Source organism: Salvelinus sp. IW2-2015, linkage group LG9 (genome assembly GCF_002910315.2).
Source record: "Salvelinus sp. IW2-2015 linkage group LG9, ASM291031v2, whole genome shotgun sequence".
Lineage (NCBI taxonomy): Eukaryota > Metazoa > Chordata > Actinopteri > Salmoniformes > Salmonidae > Salvelinus > Salvelinus sp. IW2-2015.
Genome location: NC_036849.1, coordinates 30,800,246 through 30,817,309, shown reverse-complemented (window position 1 = coordinate 30,817,309; position 17,064 = coordinate 30,800,246). Strand labels below are relative to the sequence as shown.

The following is a 17,064-nucleotide window of genomic DNA, read 5'->3' as shown; positions in this document are numbered from 1 at the left end:
TAGTGGACAGACTACTGAACAAATTCCGGAGATTTTAGTGCTGAGTTAACCAAGATTAGCTAGCTACTTTCCTAGCATAGGGAAATGAAAATCCTGGCCTTATCTTTACCATGCAAAATGTCATCTTATGACAAGACATACTAGATAGCTTGTTAACTAATGCAATGGCATGTATGCTACTTGACGTAAACTACTGTATATGAAATTGTGTCACACAATCTTGTATCTCTTAGGTTCTGACCAAGGTGAAGATGACAGACTGTCTGGGAGACGGGGCTGGGGATATGACCCAATGGACCTATAATGAGAAACTAACATCACAAGGAGACACAGTCCGAACTCTGAAAACAGAAAAGGCTGCAAAAGTGAGCTTTTAGATTTATTTATTCCATTTATTTTTGCAGGATAAAAATTGAGATGAAACCATCTCGTTTTCAAGTGTCCCCAAAATACAATACTTAGTAACAAGAATAATATGGCATATACTAACGGTCCAATAATAACAATGAAATACAATTAAAACGGCATAAAAAGTTGTAAAACTAATAATAGGCCTACAACTACAAACTACTGCTACAACTAATATAAAACTAAGTGCCTATAACATATACATATTTACAAATATCTACAATGGGGATGATTTCTATTAGTTAAAAAACACAACCAGTGTGTTTTTATACTGTATCATGTCATAATAAGTTGCTAAGTGTTGTGCAATACAGTCACGATACAACACTGGTCAATATTGTCTTCGTATAGTGAATTATTCCATGACCATGATAATGAGACACCGTGATGTTATTGTAACACCTTTTATCTTATATTGTTTGGATTGCAGGCTGATATTGATGCTGCTGTACAGTTGCTGCTGAAGCTAAAAGTGGACTACAAGCAGGTAACAGGTCAGGACTACAAGACTGGATGTCCACCCTCAGAATGCTCTGTTTCACAAGACAACGGGCCAGCTGCAGATGGGGAGGACATGGTCGACCCCTGGAACGTCCTCCACCACAACGCTAAAGGAGTAGACTACGACAAGCTGATAGGTCAGAGGGGAAAGCATAATGTTAGATCTCTGGGCAGAATCCGAATTTATACACAGCACACGCTTCACTTGACAAATGTGTAAATCATGCATTGATGGAAGAATTGTCCGAGTTATGTATGAATTTCAAGTTAGGAGTTGGGCCTCTGAAAATTAGTGAGCCTTTATGTGAGATTGTCAAATATCTCACACGTTGCTGTAAACTTGCTTCAAACACATGGACGTTATCTAATGTCCAACTCTTTTTTTTATTTAGTCAGAGCATAATTAATGGTATGGGTAAATTGTGGTACTGACGTTTCTTTTCAGTGAGGTTTGGCAGTAGCAAGATTGACCAAGAGCTGGTGGACAGAATAGAGAGAGTCTCGGGACAGAAGGCACACCGGTTTTTACGCCGAGGAATCTTCTTCTCTCACAGGTCAGTATGCTAGTCAGTTATTTGATGTACTCTAGAGGGTGGTCTGTCTGCACATCTGCCTTTATGTTCTATCTGTCGGGATTGAGCATGAGCAATTGATACACGTAGTAAACATCTAGTCTTAATCGGCTCTCATCTTGTCTTGGGGGCATTTTAGGATGTGTCATATGCTGTAACTCTGTTGTTTGTCTTTTTCCAGAGATATGCACCAGGTTCTGGACGCGTATGAGAAGAACACAGTCTTTCTACCTCTACACGGGCAGAGACCCTCCTCAGAGGCCTTGCACATGGCCACCTCATCCTCTTTCATCTTCACAAAGTGAGTCTGTCAGTATAAGTAGCCAGGGTTGGGATCAATTCCATTTCCCTTCAGTCAATTCAGAAAGTAAACCAAATTCAGAGTTTTTTTTTTGTGAAAAGCATAGAAGAGAATTGGACATCCAGTGTACTTCCTGAATTGACTGGAATTAAAATGGAATTGCCCCAACCCTGATTAGTATTAGTGAGATGGACTTGAACACCATTAAGAACCACCTAAAGTTCTCCCTACACTATGGTACATCCCTGACCTTTTGTCCTGACCTTTTGTCCCAGCCCTACACTATGGTATCCCTGACCTTTTGTCCCAGCCTCACACTATGGTACATCCTGACCTTTTTGTCCCAGCCCTACACTATGGTACATCCCTGACCTTTTGTCCCAGCCCTACACTATGGTACATCCCTGACCTTTGTCCCAGCCCTACACTATGGTACATCCCTGACCTTTTGTCCCAGCCCTACACTATGGTACATCCCTGACCTTTTGTCCAGCCCTACACTATGGTACATCCTGACCTTTTGTCCCAGCCCACACTATGGTACATCCTGACCTTTTGTCCCAGCCCTACACTATGGTACATCCCTGACCTTTTGTCCCAGCCCTACACTATGGTACATCCTGACCTTTTGTCCCAGCCTACACTATGGTACATCCCTGACCTTTTGTCCCAGCCCTACACTATGGTACATCCCTGACCTTTGTCGCTGACCCTTTGTCCCAGACGGGAAACACTCTAGACCCTACCTACTGTATAGCAACTGCCTATAATAACAAATACAGTACTTTATTACACACTGTCTATAATAGATACTGTATAACACACTGTCTATAATAACAGATACTGTATAACACACTGCCTATAATAACAGATACTGTATAACACACACTGTCTATAATACCAGATACTGTATAACACACTGTCTATAATATACAGTTTTGTTATACAGTATCTGTTATATACAGTGTGTTAACAGATACTGTATAACAAATACTGTATAACCACTGCTATAAATACAGATACTGTATAACCCTGTCTATAATAACAGATCCTGTATAACACCTGTCTATAATATACAGTATTTGTTATACAGTATCTGTTATTATACAGTGTGTTAACAGATACTGTATAACACACTGTCTATAATAACAGATATCTGTTAAACACTGTCTAAATAACACATATGATAACACACTGCTATAATAACAGATACTGTATAACACACTGCCTATAATAACAGATACTGTATAACACACTGTCTATAATAACAGATACTGTATAAACACACTGTCTATAATATACAGTATTTGTTATACAGTATCTGTTATTATACAGTGTGTTAAGATACTGTATAACACACTGTCTATAATACAGATACTGTATAACACACTGTCTATAATAACAGATACTGTATAACACTGCCTATAAATAACAGATACCTGTATAACACACTGCCTATAATACAGTACTGTATAAACACTGTCTATAATAACAGATACTGTATACACACTGCCTATAATAACAGATACTGTATAACACACGGTCTATAATAACAGATACTGTATAACACACTGTCTATATTAACAGATACTGTATAACACCACGTCTATATTAACAGATACTGTATAACACACTGTCTATAATAACAGATACTGTAATACACACTGTCTATAATAACAGATACCTAAACCCCAGTTTCAAGTCAGGTTTACGTTAGACTGACTTGGTGATTTAAGGTCGATCGAATGGCAGTGGATTCAGATCAGAGTTGAGAGTGAAGGGTTTTTCTCCACCTGTTCCCAGATGGCTGCAGGACACGTTTGACATCCCGCTGGTGATCCAGCTGACGGATGATGAGAAGTACCTGTGGAAGGACCTGTCCCTGGAGGACTGTCCACGCTACGCCGTGGAGAACGCCGAAGGACATCATCGCCTGCGGCTTCGACATCAACAAGACCTTCATCTTCTCTGATCTGGACTACATGGGGTATTTAACTAAACACAGACCCCTCTGTCTCACTACGTCTCTGGGCACTTTCCAGGAAGCATCTCAGAGTAGGAGTGCTGATCAAGGATCAGATCCCCTCTGGTCATCTAATGCTATTCGTTATGATCTAAGTGGCTGATCCTAGATTGACTGATGCTTTCTGGATATGGGCCATGGGCCTCAGAGTGCAGGGACTGTACTGTGTGTTTTAGTACTATTAAATATTAGTCGTTTCAGAATTCCCTCATCATGCTCTTTTCTGCATTTATACATCACGGGAGTACTAAAGAATAGTTTTTTTTTTTAAATATATATATATATATTTTTTATACCATATCTGTTCACTGATCTCCCAGAGGTGGTGCTATAGTGCAGTAACTTTAAAATAATATTTAGATTTAGGCTACATTGCGCTCAACCTTTCTCTCTCATGAGCCTTCTGTCATCATAATTCTTCACCATCATTATTTTCTGTGTGGGGTATGCTCTCAGCCTGATGAGACTGGGAGATACTAAAGGCTGATGGTTATCATTCAATAGAAGTAGCTCACGGTAACAATACTTTCCTATTTTAAAGTGCATCTGATTCCTGCTAGTGGTATTTATTTTTATATATCAATTCAGCAAAAAGAGAACGTCCTCTCACGGTCAACTATGTTTATTTTAAGCAAACTTAACATGTGTAAATATTTGTATGAACATCACAGATTCAACAACTGAGACATAAACTGAACAAGTTCCACAGTCATGTGACTGACAGAAATGTAATAATGTGTCCCTGAACAAAGGGGGGGGGGGGGGGAAATCAAAAGTAACAGCCAGTAACAGCCAGCCTGCATTAAGTACTGCATCTCCTCATGGACTGCAACCAGATTTGCCAGTTCTTGCTGTGAGATGTTACCCCACTCTTCCACCAAGGCACTTGCAAGTTCCCGGACATTTGTGGGGGGAATGGCCCGAGCCCTCACCCTCCGATCCAACAGGTCCCAGACGTGCTCAATGGGATTGAGATTCGGGATCTTCGCTGGCCATGGCAGAACACTGACATTCCTGTCTTGCAGGAAATCACTCACAGAATGAGCAGTTTGGCTGGTGGCATTGTCATGCTGGAGGGTCATGTCAGGATGAGCCTGTAGGAAGGGTACCACATGAGGGAGGAGGATGTCTTCCCTGTAACGCACAGCATTAAGGTCAACTGTGACCTTAATTGTCTACCGTCTGTAAGCTGTTAGTGTCTTAATGACCGTTCCACAGGTGCATGTTCATTAATTGTTTATCGTTCATTGAACAAGCATGGGAAATAGTGTTTAAACCCATTACAATGAATATCTGTCAAGTTATTTTGATTTTTATGAATTATCTTTGAAAGACAGGGTCCTGAAAAAGGGACATTTCTTTTTTTGCTGAGTTTATATATATATATATATATATATATTTACCCTTTATTTAACTAGGCAAGTCAGTTAAGAACAAATTCTAATTCATAATGAGGCATGTCAGCTATGTTGCCTTTTTGCAGATTGTTCTTAACCCTGATTGTTTTGTCTCTACAGGGCGTCCCCAGACTTCTACAGGAATGTGGTGAAAGTACAGAAGCATGTGACTTTCAACCAGGTCAAAGGCATCTTTGGATTTGGCGACAGTGACTGCATCGGTAAGAGAGACGACTTGTAGGAATTGAGTCAACACCTGTTGAGGAATTATACAAATGCCCGGGATTTCACTTTCATTATGAATGAGCACTTTCTGAGTAGCATAGTGTTGCTACAATGTGATCAGGGTCATATTCACTAGAAACCTAAAGGGGGGGAAAACTAACTCAAACAAGGAGGGACTAACTGTCCAATAAGAAACGCTAATTTTCGTTTTACTATGGTGTGCACTAATGAATACAGCCCAGGTGAATGCTTTTTAAAAGCTAAGTATTCCTCCCTCTCTCACCCATCCCAGGAAAGATCGCCTTCCCTGCCATCCAGGCCGCTCCGTCGTTCAGTAGCTCTTTCCCTCAGATCTTCAAGGGCAGAAAAGATGTCCAGTGTCTCATTCCCTGTGCCATAGACCAGGTCAGTCAAGCATCACAGCACAAACAGGACATACTGTCTGCTAACCTGTAACAACCAGGACACACTGTCTGCTAACCTGTAACAACCAGGACACACTGTCTGCTAACCTGTAACAACCAGACACCACTGTCTGCTAACCTCAACAACCAGGACACACACTGTCTGCCTAACCTGTAACAACCAGGACACACTGTCTGCTAACCTTGTAACAACCAGGACACACTGTCTGCTAACCTCTAACAACCAGGACACACTGTCTGCTAACCTACTAACAACCAGGACACACTGTCTGCTAACCTCTAACAACCAGGACACACTGTCTGCTAACCTCTAACAACCAGGACACACTGTCTGCTAACCTGTAACAACCAGGACACACTGTCTGCTAACCTCTAACAACCAGGACACACTGTCTGCTAACCTCTAACAACCAGGACACTGTCTGCTAAAGATTTAACAGTTAATTTTAGAAATTGGATGCTTTAACTGATCATCTACACTGCTCTGACTTGTGGCAACTGATTAACCTCAACCTCTCTTTCTACAGACTATGCTTGTGACTTTATTTTCATTTAGCCAGAATAAAATCCTGCAAGGTTAAAATCAGAAGGATCTGAGTAGCAGGGTCTGACAGCATGTCACTGAGAGAGTAAAGAACTGTAAAGTTCAGTCTGATATGTTTAAGTTGACTGGGACTCAATGTAGCGTTTACATCTAGAGCACTATAACGGTTGTGAAGATATATCCATCCTCTGCCCCTTTAAGGACCCTTACTTCCGGATGACCCGGGATGTGGCCCCCAGGATCGGCTACCCCAAGCCTGCCCTGTTGCACTCTACCTTCTTTCCAGCTCTGCAAGGGGCCCAGACCAAGATGTCCGCCAGCGACGCCAACTCATCCATCTTCCTCACAGACACGCCCAAGCAGATCAAAAATAAGGTGCTTAAAGCTTCCTAATACCCTGTTGCCCACTCCAACTATACTGGCTCGGGTATTTTATTTTTACCTCGTCCTTTCTATCAATAGTGAATGCTTAACCAGACTGGCACAGTACAGCCCAGCTTAGTAGTGTGAAAGAGGTCACTTGACAATGTAAAACAGGGCTTTATAGCTAAATACAGTACATTTACTGTATCAGTTCCACATGGCAGTCAAATACAGTCACCTGAAATGGAAATCATATTACATTTGATCGATTGATAAGAGAATGGTTTACAGGAAACGAGGGAAAAACTGTAATTCATGTTCGAGTTGTCATTTTTGCTGTCCTCACCTAGGTGAACAAGCACGCCTTCTCCGGGGGAAAAGACACGGTAGAGGAGCACAGGAAATATGGCGGCAACCCCAATGTGGACGTGTCCTTTATGTACCTGACCTTCTTCCTGGAGGACGACGAGCAGCTGGAGAAAATCCGACAGGTGAGGGGGAGCGTGCTGCCGGACAAATGCCAGAGAACCCAATGCACTTGGACTGGAACATTAGAGAGACATGGATCAACATTTTTACAGTATTGCTGTCAAGGTTTAGGATCTGGTGTTATTTTGACAGCCACACTGTCCTACATTTTGAATTGTGTATATTTATTATTTTACCTAGCTACATAGCCCTACATTTGAATTGGTGTTTTTAACCCACGCAACCATACTATCAATGACTACCCTCACAGTTGAAAAATAACCTGATCTTTATAAGAAATAAGCAAACTAAGTTTTCTATTTGGTATCAAAACTCTTGGACGCAGCGGGACATTTGACTGTCCCAGACAAAATTCATGTCTGTTTTCTGCAAATCTTTCCAAATGAACACTATGATGCTTTGTGTGTGTCAAAGTCTTATCCGAATGATTAACTGTCTAGATTTACTGAAAACAAAGCTAGATTTTTAACCTGGTCCCTCTCCCATGATGTGCTGTAGCCATCTATTCTATTGATGTCATGCCATGTTTGGCCTGGCAAAGAGGAGTGGCTAAAGCACAAACAGACTGGACCACCAGGCTAATGATTTCCAGGAAATAAAGGCCATTCTATGCTGTATTGTGTCATAAGTATAATAATCCCACTCATTGCTGTATTGTATCTGGTCCCGTGGTCCCGTGTGGCTCAGTTGGTAGAGCATGGCGCTTGCAACGCCAGGGTTGTGGGTTCATTCCCCACGGGGGGACCAGGATGAATATGTATGAACTTTCCAATTTGTAAGTCGCTCTGGATAAGAGCGTCTGCTAAATGACTTACATTTACATTTTACATTTATCTGTCTCCAGGACTACGCCAGTGGAGCCCTGCTAACCGGTGATCTGAAGAAGCGTCTGATAGAGACCCTGCAGCCAATGATCACATCCCATCAGGAGAGACGCAAGCAGGTCACAGAAGAGACCGTCAAGCAGTTCATGACCCCGAGACCTCTAAATTTCAGTTTCTAGCCCGTGCGTAGCCAGTTTTATTCATGTGCTCAGTCCTGACACAATGTTAGAGGTCAGACCTCAGCAAGGCAGTGTTCAGCAGAGCACAACGTTGTGGAACGTTCAGATATAAATATGTTTTGTAGGATATGCCTCTGACATGTAGAATAAAGGAATCGTGTCTAGTCTATTCATGGCATTTCTATCTGCAACGTTCCACAACCTCCTACTAAATGTGGCCCAGGTCTTATGCGCCATACTAGAAACATGAAACTTAAATGTGTCACCTACATATCCCCATGCTGAACAGTTCATGTCTAATGATTAATCAACTATGATATGGCTTCACACAAACTCACTAAGCATTGACAAAGGAAGTTTTATTTTGGTTTGTGCTAACAGCAATACCATTGGATGAATAAAATAATGTCTGTCTTGTGAATTTTTATTCAGTCATTAAATAATATATATATATTTAATTTTTTAACTTTACACTGCTGAAATGTTTGTGCGTGTTAAAACTCCCTTATACGTTTCACTCACACCAAAATCAGATGCGCTACTTGTTTGTTTTTTCTCAAACACCAAATCACAAGTACAGGGTCATCAGTACATGTGGTATACAGAGAATGACTCACAGTATTTTGAGAACTGGGAGTTTAGACAATACCATTGAAAATACTGTCCAAGTCAAGGACAAATAATTGATACTGCTTGGATCCAGTAACAAAGCAAAGTTGTATATTTACATTTTCTGAGCAAAGTTGATAAATTCCTAGCCTCAGCTCTCAGGCTTTGCTCACTTTCATACCGAAGGTGAGGTGAAAGCCTGTGGCAGAAGTTAATCAATTCCTAAATACTGATGACCGACCCCCYGTATACTGCAGTTTGCTGGATGGTGGCCCTATTTCAAAGACGCTCGTTTCCGAGCTGTGACAGGAGCGATATGAACAGTGGGATAATTATTTGGGCAATGATCGACAAGTAACTTTCATTAATACAGTATTCAGAAAAACTTCATATTTTCTAAGCCACACTGTCCGTCAGCTTCAGTTCTAGCCATTGAAATCAAGTGATCCTGCGGTGTAAAATACACCCCTGTTATGTTCTAAGGTCAGTGAGGGAATGTTGTGTAAAAAGTAGGTAAGTCAAAATAATGAAGTAAGTTTCTGTAGTACTATTCCTGAAAGGTGTGACAACTATTAGGCCCTATTGCTAAACAATCTGAGAACTACCATTAAACTGTTTTAGCTCAGTATTCATTTTCAATTCACATTTTCCCTTGAAATACTATGCAGGAATATTTCAAATAAATCTTACTGAGGAATTGGAGTTTCCCCTTAATAGTGCAGTATGGCACTATATAAAAATCACATAGCAGCAACTGAGGCAATGGTGAATAGTGATACAACATAAACACAACGGATTGAGTGTTATTCTAGTCATGGAAAATGGCACGAGAAACATAATTAAAATAGAATCCTATCACCCAAGTCTTCAAAGTTAAGGTTGGATTCATTAGTTCACATCGTGTCCAAATTTGTTCTCAGACCAGTAGTTCCTCCCTATTTCAGTCCATTCGGCACCTAATGAACAACCCAAGCCTTTAAATTCAAGTTTTCGGTCGGAGGAGGCGCACAACCACCTCGTACATGGCGAACACGGACATGTTGACAGGGAAGGCCCGTATGCAATTGAGGCCCAGGCCTTTGAAGAGAACGCCTGGCCCCTCAGTGCGTATGCTCTGTGCGATGCAGTGGAAGAAACCTGTGTATCTCCTCTTGCCCATACCATCCACCTGCAAACGGGATTTGATCACGTCCATGGGTGTCCCTATGCACCAGCCACACATCCCTGACAGTCCACCAGCAAGCAGAACCACGTTCCACTCTGGGGGGGAAAGAGACACCAAATAATCAACACTAAATGATCCTGAATCATGATGACCAATAGCAAAAGCAACCATGTACACTTAAGAGGACAGAAGCATACGAGATACAGAAGCATACGCTTTGGAAGATCCTTACAGAGTGATGCTGTGTGTTAACCTGGCTGGGTGTTCCCAGGTGCTGTGTGTTTACCCAGCTGGGTGTTCCCAGGTGCTGTGTGTTTACCTGGATGTGTGTTCCCAGGTACTGTGTGTTTACCTGGTTACCTGGCTGGTAATTCCCAGGTGCCGTGTGTTTACCCAGCTGGGTGTTCCAGGTGCTGATGTGTTTACCTGGCTGGGTATTCCCAGGGCCTGTGTGTTACCCAGCTGGGTGCTCCCAGGACTATGTGTTTACCTGGCTGGGTATTCCCAGGTGCTGTGTGTTTACCCAGCTGGGTGTTCCCAGGTGCTGTGTGTTTACCTGGCTGGGTATTCCCAGGTGCCGTGTGTTTACCCAGCTGGTGTTCCCAGGTACTATGTGTTTACCTGGCTGGGTATTCCCAGTGCTGTGTGTGTTACCCCAGGCTGGCTGGTGTTCCCCAGGCCTGCAATGTGTGTTTACCTGCGGTATTCCCAGTGCTGTGTGTTTACCCAGCTGGGTGTCCCAGAGTACTATGTGATTTACCTGGCTGGGTATTCCCAGGTGCTGTGTGTTTACCCAGCTGGGTGTTCCCAGGTGCTGTGTGTTTACCTGGCTGGGTATTCCCAGGTGGGGATAGCTGCTCACAGATAACGTGGTAAATAGTGAAGTAGGTGGCAAAGGAGGGGCCGTCTCGCAGGGCGAGGGCACCAGCTCCCTTGTACAGTCCGAGGAAGCCCTCTTCACGAGCGATGGTCAGCAGACAGTGCATTGGGCCGCGATACTTGGGTTGCTGAGCGTCCAAGCCTTGGTGTACCATCTGGCACTGCATCCGTACTTTTACTATGTCAGCTGGTGCCATCACAGATACCTTAAAGAGGACAAGAGAAAGAGTACTCAAAGGTGTTCTGGTATGATGTCATCAGGGTCATGTTTCGGCCCATTTGCTTCCATTTGGTTCCTAGTGAATATGATCCAGTTTTGCGTCGGGGAACTTTTATTTTTTTAGTTCCCCTAATTAAATTGACTGAAACTTACCAATATTGGCCATGCCAAGCACCATGTCATGTAACGTTGCAACAGTATAGACTAATATACTAGTTATAAGTAGACTACCTGGGCAACACCTCCTGACAACCCGGACAAGAAGAAGTCCACTTTGGCTGGCAGAAAATCCAAACCTGTGGAGGTGGATCGTAGTTGATGTAAACACTGCAGGACATTTCTGTAGACGCCAAACACTACAGAGGAGCTGATGGACACAGTGGTGACTGGCATGGACATGCCCCTGTAGAATCCATTCGCCTGTGGAGAGACACAGCTTTCAGCCCCAAGTCCAAACTACAGCGCTTCATATGGGGGTTTTAACATGTCACTTAAGACACTCACCCCTTCTGTCTTCCATGTAGTATGAATACATTGCCAAACTCCTGTGAATCTCCTTTGTGTCTGTATTCTCACCTGCAAAAAGGTAATTGAGTCATAAGTTATTGAGTTTGATAATTGCACATTGTTAAACATTAGTGAAATAAGCACAGACAACTAATGAAGCTCGCTCACATAAAAATATACTTAACGTACCTTCACTGTGTCCAAAGGATACCCCACAGCCACTCCAAAGGCTCCTGTAGGAACAAGTCATATTCATCACATTGTACATTATGTAACTAACTCACTGAAAATGTTTCAACCTTTCACATTGTAAGCTGGCCTATAGCCTCGCTTGCCTGTGTAGGTGCATGTTGCCAAATTTCCCAGCAATACAACTATAAGTTTAATGATTTAGATGTTTGTRTTTTAAACAGACAAAAACACATTACAGTAACGTTATTTAGCTCACCTCCAACGGAACCAGCAACGAAATCTGCAAAATGCATATTTTCCTCTTTGGGGGGGGTCAACTCAATTCATTTAGATGTCTGCCTGCTAAGCTAGTTAGCTAAGCTATGATGTTTTTCTAGATAACACAAGTCACGACCTTCAATTTTGACCTAAATATAATTTTATATTATTCTCCTCGTCGAGTCACTCAGGTGAATTAGGTATACGTCGCATCAGAAAATGTTTACTAAAGCTTTCTACATAGAGATCTAACGTGACCATAAACGACCTACACAGCTATGGTAGCTAGCTACTGTCAAACATCAAAATGCTACACCGGCATTGTGTCACATTGAATTATGACTCGTTGTGCAACAAACAGTCTGAGCCAAGTTCTGGGAATGAGTAAACATCACTGAGCTGTAACAGGCATATTGAGTTAATTGGAAAATATAAATATAGTATATTATTTAAACATAAAGAATAATTGTGTATGAATTAGAGATTGTTTGTAGATTCATATATTTTTTTATTTGACCTTCATTTTCACAGGTCTCTTTTCAGGGATTCTGGAAAAACGAGACAATACTTGTCTGTCAAACTTGAGCTTACAAATTACATTTAGGGGAATTTTATGAGGGAAAAGATTCGTTTTTGGAATTTTCTAAATACTTTCAATATGATTCATTTCCATGTCGAGTCTATGTCTGGAACTGCCCTTGTCAGGAGCAAAGGATCCCAATTTCAAACTCTCCAAAAAAGTGTTTCCCKAAAAAATGTCAATAATGGATATTAACTAAAAAGGGATCTCATGTAGTTTCTTGCAATAGCCCTCTGTGACTTTAAATAATATTTATCTGAAAACTGTGATGCCTAATGTGTCGAGGCACATATCTGGTAAATGGTAACAAAAAATGTGTGCAGCATTAAAGTTAGCCAAGAACACAGGGGCCTCCATAATTCTTGAATGGAAGAATTTTGAAACGACCAAGACTCTTCCTAGAGCTGGCCACCGGCCAAACTGAGCAATTGGGGGAGAAAGGCCTTGGTCAAGGAGGTGATCAAGAACCCGATGGTCACTCTGACAGAGCTCTAGAGTTTCTCTGTGGAGATGGGAGAACCTTCCAGAATGACAACCATCTCTACAGCACTCTACCAATCAGGCCTTAATGATAGAGTGGGCAGATAGAAGCCACTCCTCAGTAAAAAGCACATGACAGCACATTTGGAGTTTGCCAAAAGGCACCTAAAGACTCTCAGACCATGAGAAACAAGATTCTCTGGTCTGATGAAACCAAGATTCAACTCTTTGGCCTGAATGCCAAGCGTCATGTCTGGAGGAAACCTGGCAACATCCCTATGGGGAAGCATGGTGGTGGCAGCATCATGCTGTGGGGATGTTTTTCAGTGGCAGGGACTGGGAGACTGGTCATGATTGAGGTAAAGATGAACGGAGCAAAATACAGAGAGATCATTGATGAAAACTTGCTCCCGAGCACTCAGGACCTCAGACTGGGGCGACGGTTCACCTTCCAACAGGACAACAAATCTAAGCACACAGCCAAGACAACGCAGGAGTGGCTTCGGGACAAGCCTCTGAATGTCCTTGAGTGGCCCAGCCAGAGCCCGGACTTGAACCCAATCGAACATCTCCAGAGACCTGAAAGTAGCTGCACAACAACACTCCCCATCCAACCTGACAGAGCTTGAGAGGATCTGCAGAGGAAAATMGGAGAAACTCCCCAAATACAGGTGTGCCAAGCTTGTAGAAAAMACTCAAGGCTGCAAAAAGTGCTTCAACAAAGTACTGAGTAAAGGGTCTGAAAACTTAAGTATATGTGATATTTCAGTTTTTTTTTTCTATACATTTTTTTTTTTGCTTTGTCATTATGGGTTATTGTGTGTAGATTGATGAGGAAGAAAGGTTTTTAATCAATTTGAGAATAATGAAAAAGTCAAAGGGTCTGACTACTTTCCGAAGGCACTGTACACAGTACCAGTCAAAGGTTTGGACACAGCCACTCATTCAAGTTTTTTTTTCTTTTTTCTTTTTACTATTTTCTACATTGTAGAATAATAGTGAAGACATACAACTATGAAATAACACATATGGAGTCATGTAGTAACCAAAAAAGTGTTAAACAAATCAAGATATATTTTATATTTGAGATACTTCAAAGTAGCCCATCGTTGTCTTGATGACAGCTTTGCACACTTGCCAATTTTGTTCTGTCTTTCTGGTGGATCAAAATGAAATTGTCAACCAACTTTCTATGGCTTGTTTTAAAAATAAATGTTTTGGAGATGATTTCATTTTCAAATAACCTAAAGTGAGAGGTTGTAATCTGAATACAGGGAAAAAGGCAATTCTTGAACATGGGGTGCTAGAGAACCAGTTCGGATTTAAGTATAACTTTTGTATGACTGAAGCCTTTACTGAGAGGTCTAATGCTTTAATATTTAATCATTTCTGCCCTCAGAATTCATATTGATTAAATAAAATAAAATAAAATGTTATTTGTCACATGCACCGAATACAACAGGTGTTGGCCTTACAGTGAAATGCTTACTTACAAGCCCTTAACCAACAATGCAGCTTTAASAAAATACCAACAACAAAAAAAGTAAGAGATAAAAGTAAAACAATTATTAAAGAGCAGCAGTAAAATAACAATAGCGAGGCTATGTACAGGGGGTACCGGTACAGAGTCAATGTGTGGGGGCACCGGTGTCGAGGTAATTGAGGTAACARYTACATGTAYGTYGAGTTATTAAAGTGACTATGCACAGATAATAACAGAGAGTAGCAGCAGTGTAGAAGAGGGGGGTTGGGGGGCAATGCAAATAGTCTGCGTAGCCATTTGCAAATAGTCTGGGTAGCCATTTGATTAGATGTTCAGGAGTCTTATTGCTTGGGAGTAGAAGCTGTTTAGAAGCCTCTTGGACCTAGACTTGGCGCTCCGGTACTGCCATGCGATAGCAGAGAGAACAGTCTATGACTAGGGTGTCTGGAGTCTTTGACAATTTTTAGGGCCTTCCTCTGACACCGCCTGTAATAGAGGTCCTGGATGGCAGGAAGCTGGCCCCGGTGATGAACTGGGCCGTACCCATTACCTTCTGTAGTGCCTTGCGGTCGGAGGCRGAGCAGTTGCCATACCAGGCGGTGATGCAACCCGTCAGGATGCTCTTGATCGTGTAGCTGTAATACCTTTTCAGTCTCCTGAGGGGGAATAGGTTTTGTTGTGCCCTCTTTACGACAGTCTTGGTGTGCTTGGACCATGATAGTTTGTTGGTGATGTGGACACCAAGGAACTTGAAGCTCTCAACCAGCTCCACTACAGCCCCGTCGATGAGAATGGGGACGTGCTCGGTCCTCCTTTTTCTGTAGTCCATAATCAACTCCTTTGTCTTGATCACATTGAGGGAGAAGAAGTTGTCCTTGCACCACACGGTCAGGTCTCTGACCTCCTCCCTATAGGCTGTCTCATCGTTGTCGGTGATCAGGCCTACCACTGTTGTGTCATCGGCAAACTTAATGGTGTTGGAGTCGTGCTTGGCCGTGCAGTCACGAGTGAACAAGGAGTACAGGAGGGGACTAAGCATGTACCCCTGAGGGGCCCCTGTGTTGAGGATCAGCGTGGCGGATGTGTTGTTACCTACCCTTACCACCTGGGGGCAGCCCGTCCGGAAGTCCAGGATCCAGTTGCAGAGGGAGGTGTTTAGTCCCAGGGTCATTAGCTTAGTGATGAGCTTTGAGGGCACTATGGTGTTGAACGTTGAGCTGTAGTCAATGAATAGCATTCTCACATAGGTGTTCCTTTTGTCTAGGTGTGAAAGGGCGGTGTGGAGTGCAATAGAGATTTCATAATCTGTGGATCTGTTGGGGCGATATGCAAATTGGAGTGGGTCTAGGGTTTCTGGGATAATGGTGTGTATGTGAGCCATGACCAGCCTTTCAAAGCAATTTATGGCTACAGACGTGAGTGCTACGGGTCGATAGTCATTTAGGCAGGTTCCCTTAGTGTTCTTGGGCACAGGGACTATGATGGTCTGCTTGAAACATTTTGGTATTACAGACTCAGACAGGGAGAGGTTGAAAATGATATGAATAGGCCCACTTTGCTTGGTTTGCCGTTCCAAATAAAAATGAATATTTTTTGCTCCTATAATTTAAAAACAAGTCGAAAGGTGTAGACAAGGTCATAAGCAACTAGCTAAACTGTGATATGACTAAACAGTTAATCTGGGTGATTTTTCCACACATCGACAGGTATTTTCCTTTCCATGGTAGCAATATCTTTCTATTAAAATGTATTGTAGTGAGATAGTTTCTTTCTTTCGAAATTTGAATCCCGAGTACAGTTGAAGTCGGAAGTTTACATATACCTTAGCCAAATGCAATTAAACTCAGTTTTTCACAATTCCTGACATTTAATCCTAGTAAAAATTCCCTGTCTTAGGTCAGTTAGGATCACCATTTTATTTTAAAAAGGTGAAATGTCAGAATAACAGTAGGGAGAATGATTTATTTCAGCTATTATTTCTTTCATCACATTCCCAACTTGGGTCAAACATTTCAGGCAGCCTTCCACAAGCTTCCCATAATAAATTGGGTGAATTTTGGCCCATTCCTCCTGACAGAGCTGGTGTAACTGAGTCAGGTTTGTAGGCCTCCTTGCTCGCACACGCTTTTTCAGTTCTGCCCACAAATTTCCTATAGGCTTGAGGTCAGGCTTTGTTGTCCTTAAGCCATTTTACCACCATTTTATAAGTACTGTATGCTTGGGGTCATTGTCAATTTGGAAGACCCATTTGCGACCAAGCTTTAACTTCCTGACTGATGTCTTGAGATGTTGCTTCAATATATACACATAATTTTCCATCTTCATGATGCCATCTATTTTGTGAAGTGCACCTGTCCCTCCTGCAGAACAGCATCCCCACAACATGATGCTGCCAATGTAACAGTATAACTTTAGTACGTCCCCTCGCCCCGACACGGGC

General features: G+C 42.2%; 2 protein-coding genes across 4 annotated transcripts; one reads left to right on the top strand and one right to left on the bottom strand.

Moving 5' to 3' along the window:
* The first annotated feature begins 230 nt into the window (after positions 1-230).
* Positions 231-8,672, top strand: LOC111968936 (tryptophan--tRNA ligase, cytoplasmic). Its single transcript, XM_024147256.2, is given in 11 exon segments — positions 231-365; positions 839-1,046; positions 1,355-1,463; positions 1,663-1,782; positions 3,586-3,700; positions 3,702-3,769; positions 5,323-5,423; positions 5,720-5,832; positions 6,598-6,771; positions 7,110-7,250; positions 8,093-8,672. Coding segments are annotated over 11 exon segments (1,422 nt in total). The 5' UTR covers positions 231-251; the 3' UTR covers positions 8,252-8,672.
* slc25a47b (solute carrier family 25 member 47b) lies at positions 8,594-12,416 on the bottom strand. 3 transcript variants are annotated; one of them, XR_011480449.1, is made up of 7 exons: positions 12,080-12,416; positions 11,821-11,864; positions 11,629-11,700; positions 11,356-11,544; positions 10,786-11,110; positions 10,452-10,646; positions 10,035-10,120 (listed from the first exon to the last, which is right to left on the bottom strand). XR_011480449.1 is itself a non-coding variant. In XM_023994916.1 (6 exons), the coding sequence occupies exons 1-6, from the start codon at positions 12,114-12,116 to the stop codon at positions 9,843-9,845; spliced, it is 879 nt and encodes a 292-aa protein (XP_023850684.1). In that variant the 5' UTR covers positions 12,117-12,409; the 3' UTR covers positions 8,594-9,842. The 3 variants fall into 3 exon arrangements, 2 of the variants coding, with proteins under 2 accessions (XP_023850684.1, XP_023850685.1); XM_023994916.1 differs by lacking the exon at positions 10,452-10,646 and having other exon boundaries at positions 8,594-10,120; positions 10,852-11,110; positions 12,080-12,409; XM_023994917.2 differs by lacking the exons at positions 10,452-10,646; positions 11,629-11,700 and having other exon boundaries at positions 8,594-10,120; positions 10,852-11,110; positions 12,080-12,409.
* Between the last annotated feature and the right edge of the window lie 4,648 nt (positions 12,417-17,064).

Coding starts and splice junctions, on each gene's coding strand:
- slc25a47b (XM_023994916.1), bottom strand. CDS start 12,116: ATGCATTTTGCAGATTTCGTTGCTGGTTCCGTTGGAG. Junction 11,545..11,628: donor CTACATGGAAGACAGAAGGG/GTGAGTGTCTTA, acceptor GTCTCTCCACAG/GCGAATGGATTCTACAGGGG. Junction 11,111..11,355: donor TGTCAGGAGGTGTTGCCCAG/GTAGTCTACTTA, acceptor GTCCTCTTTAAG/GTATCTGTGATGGCACCAGC.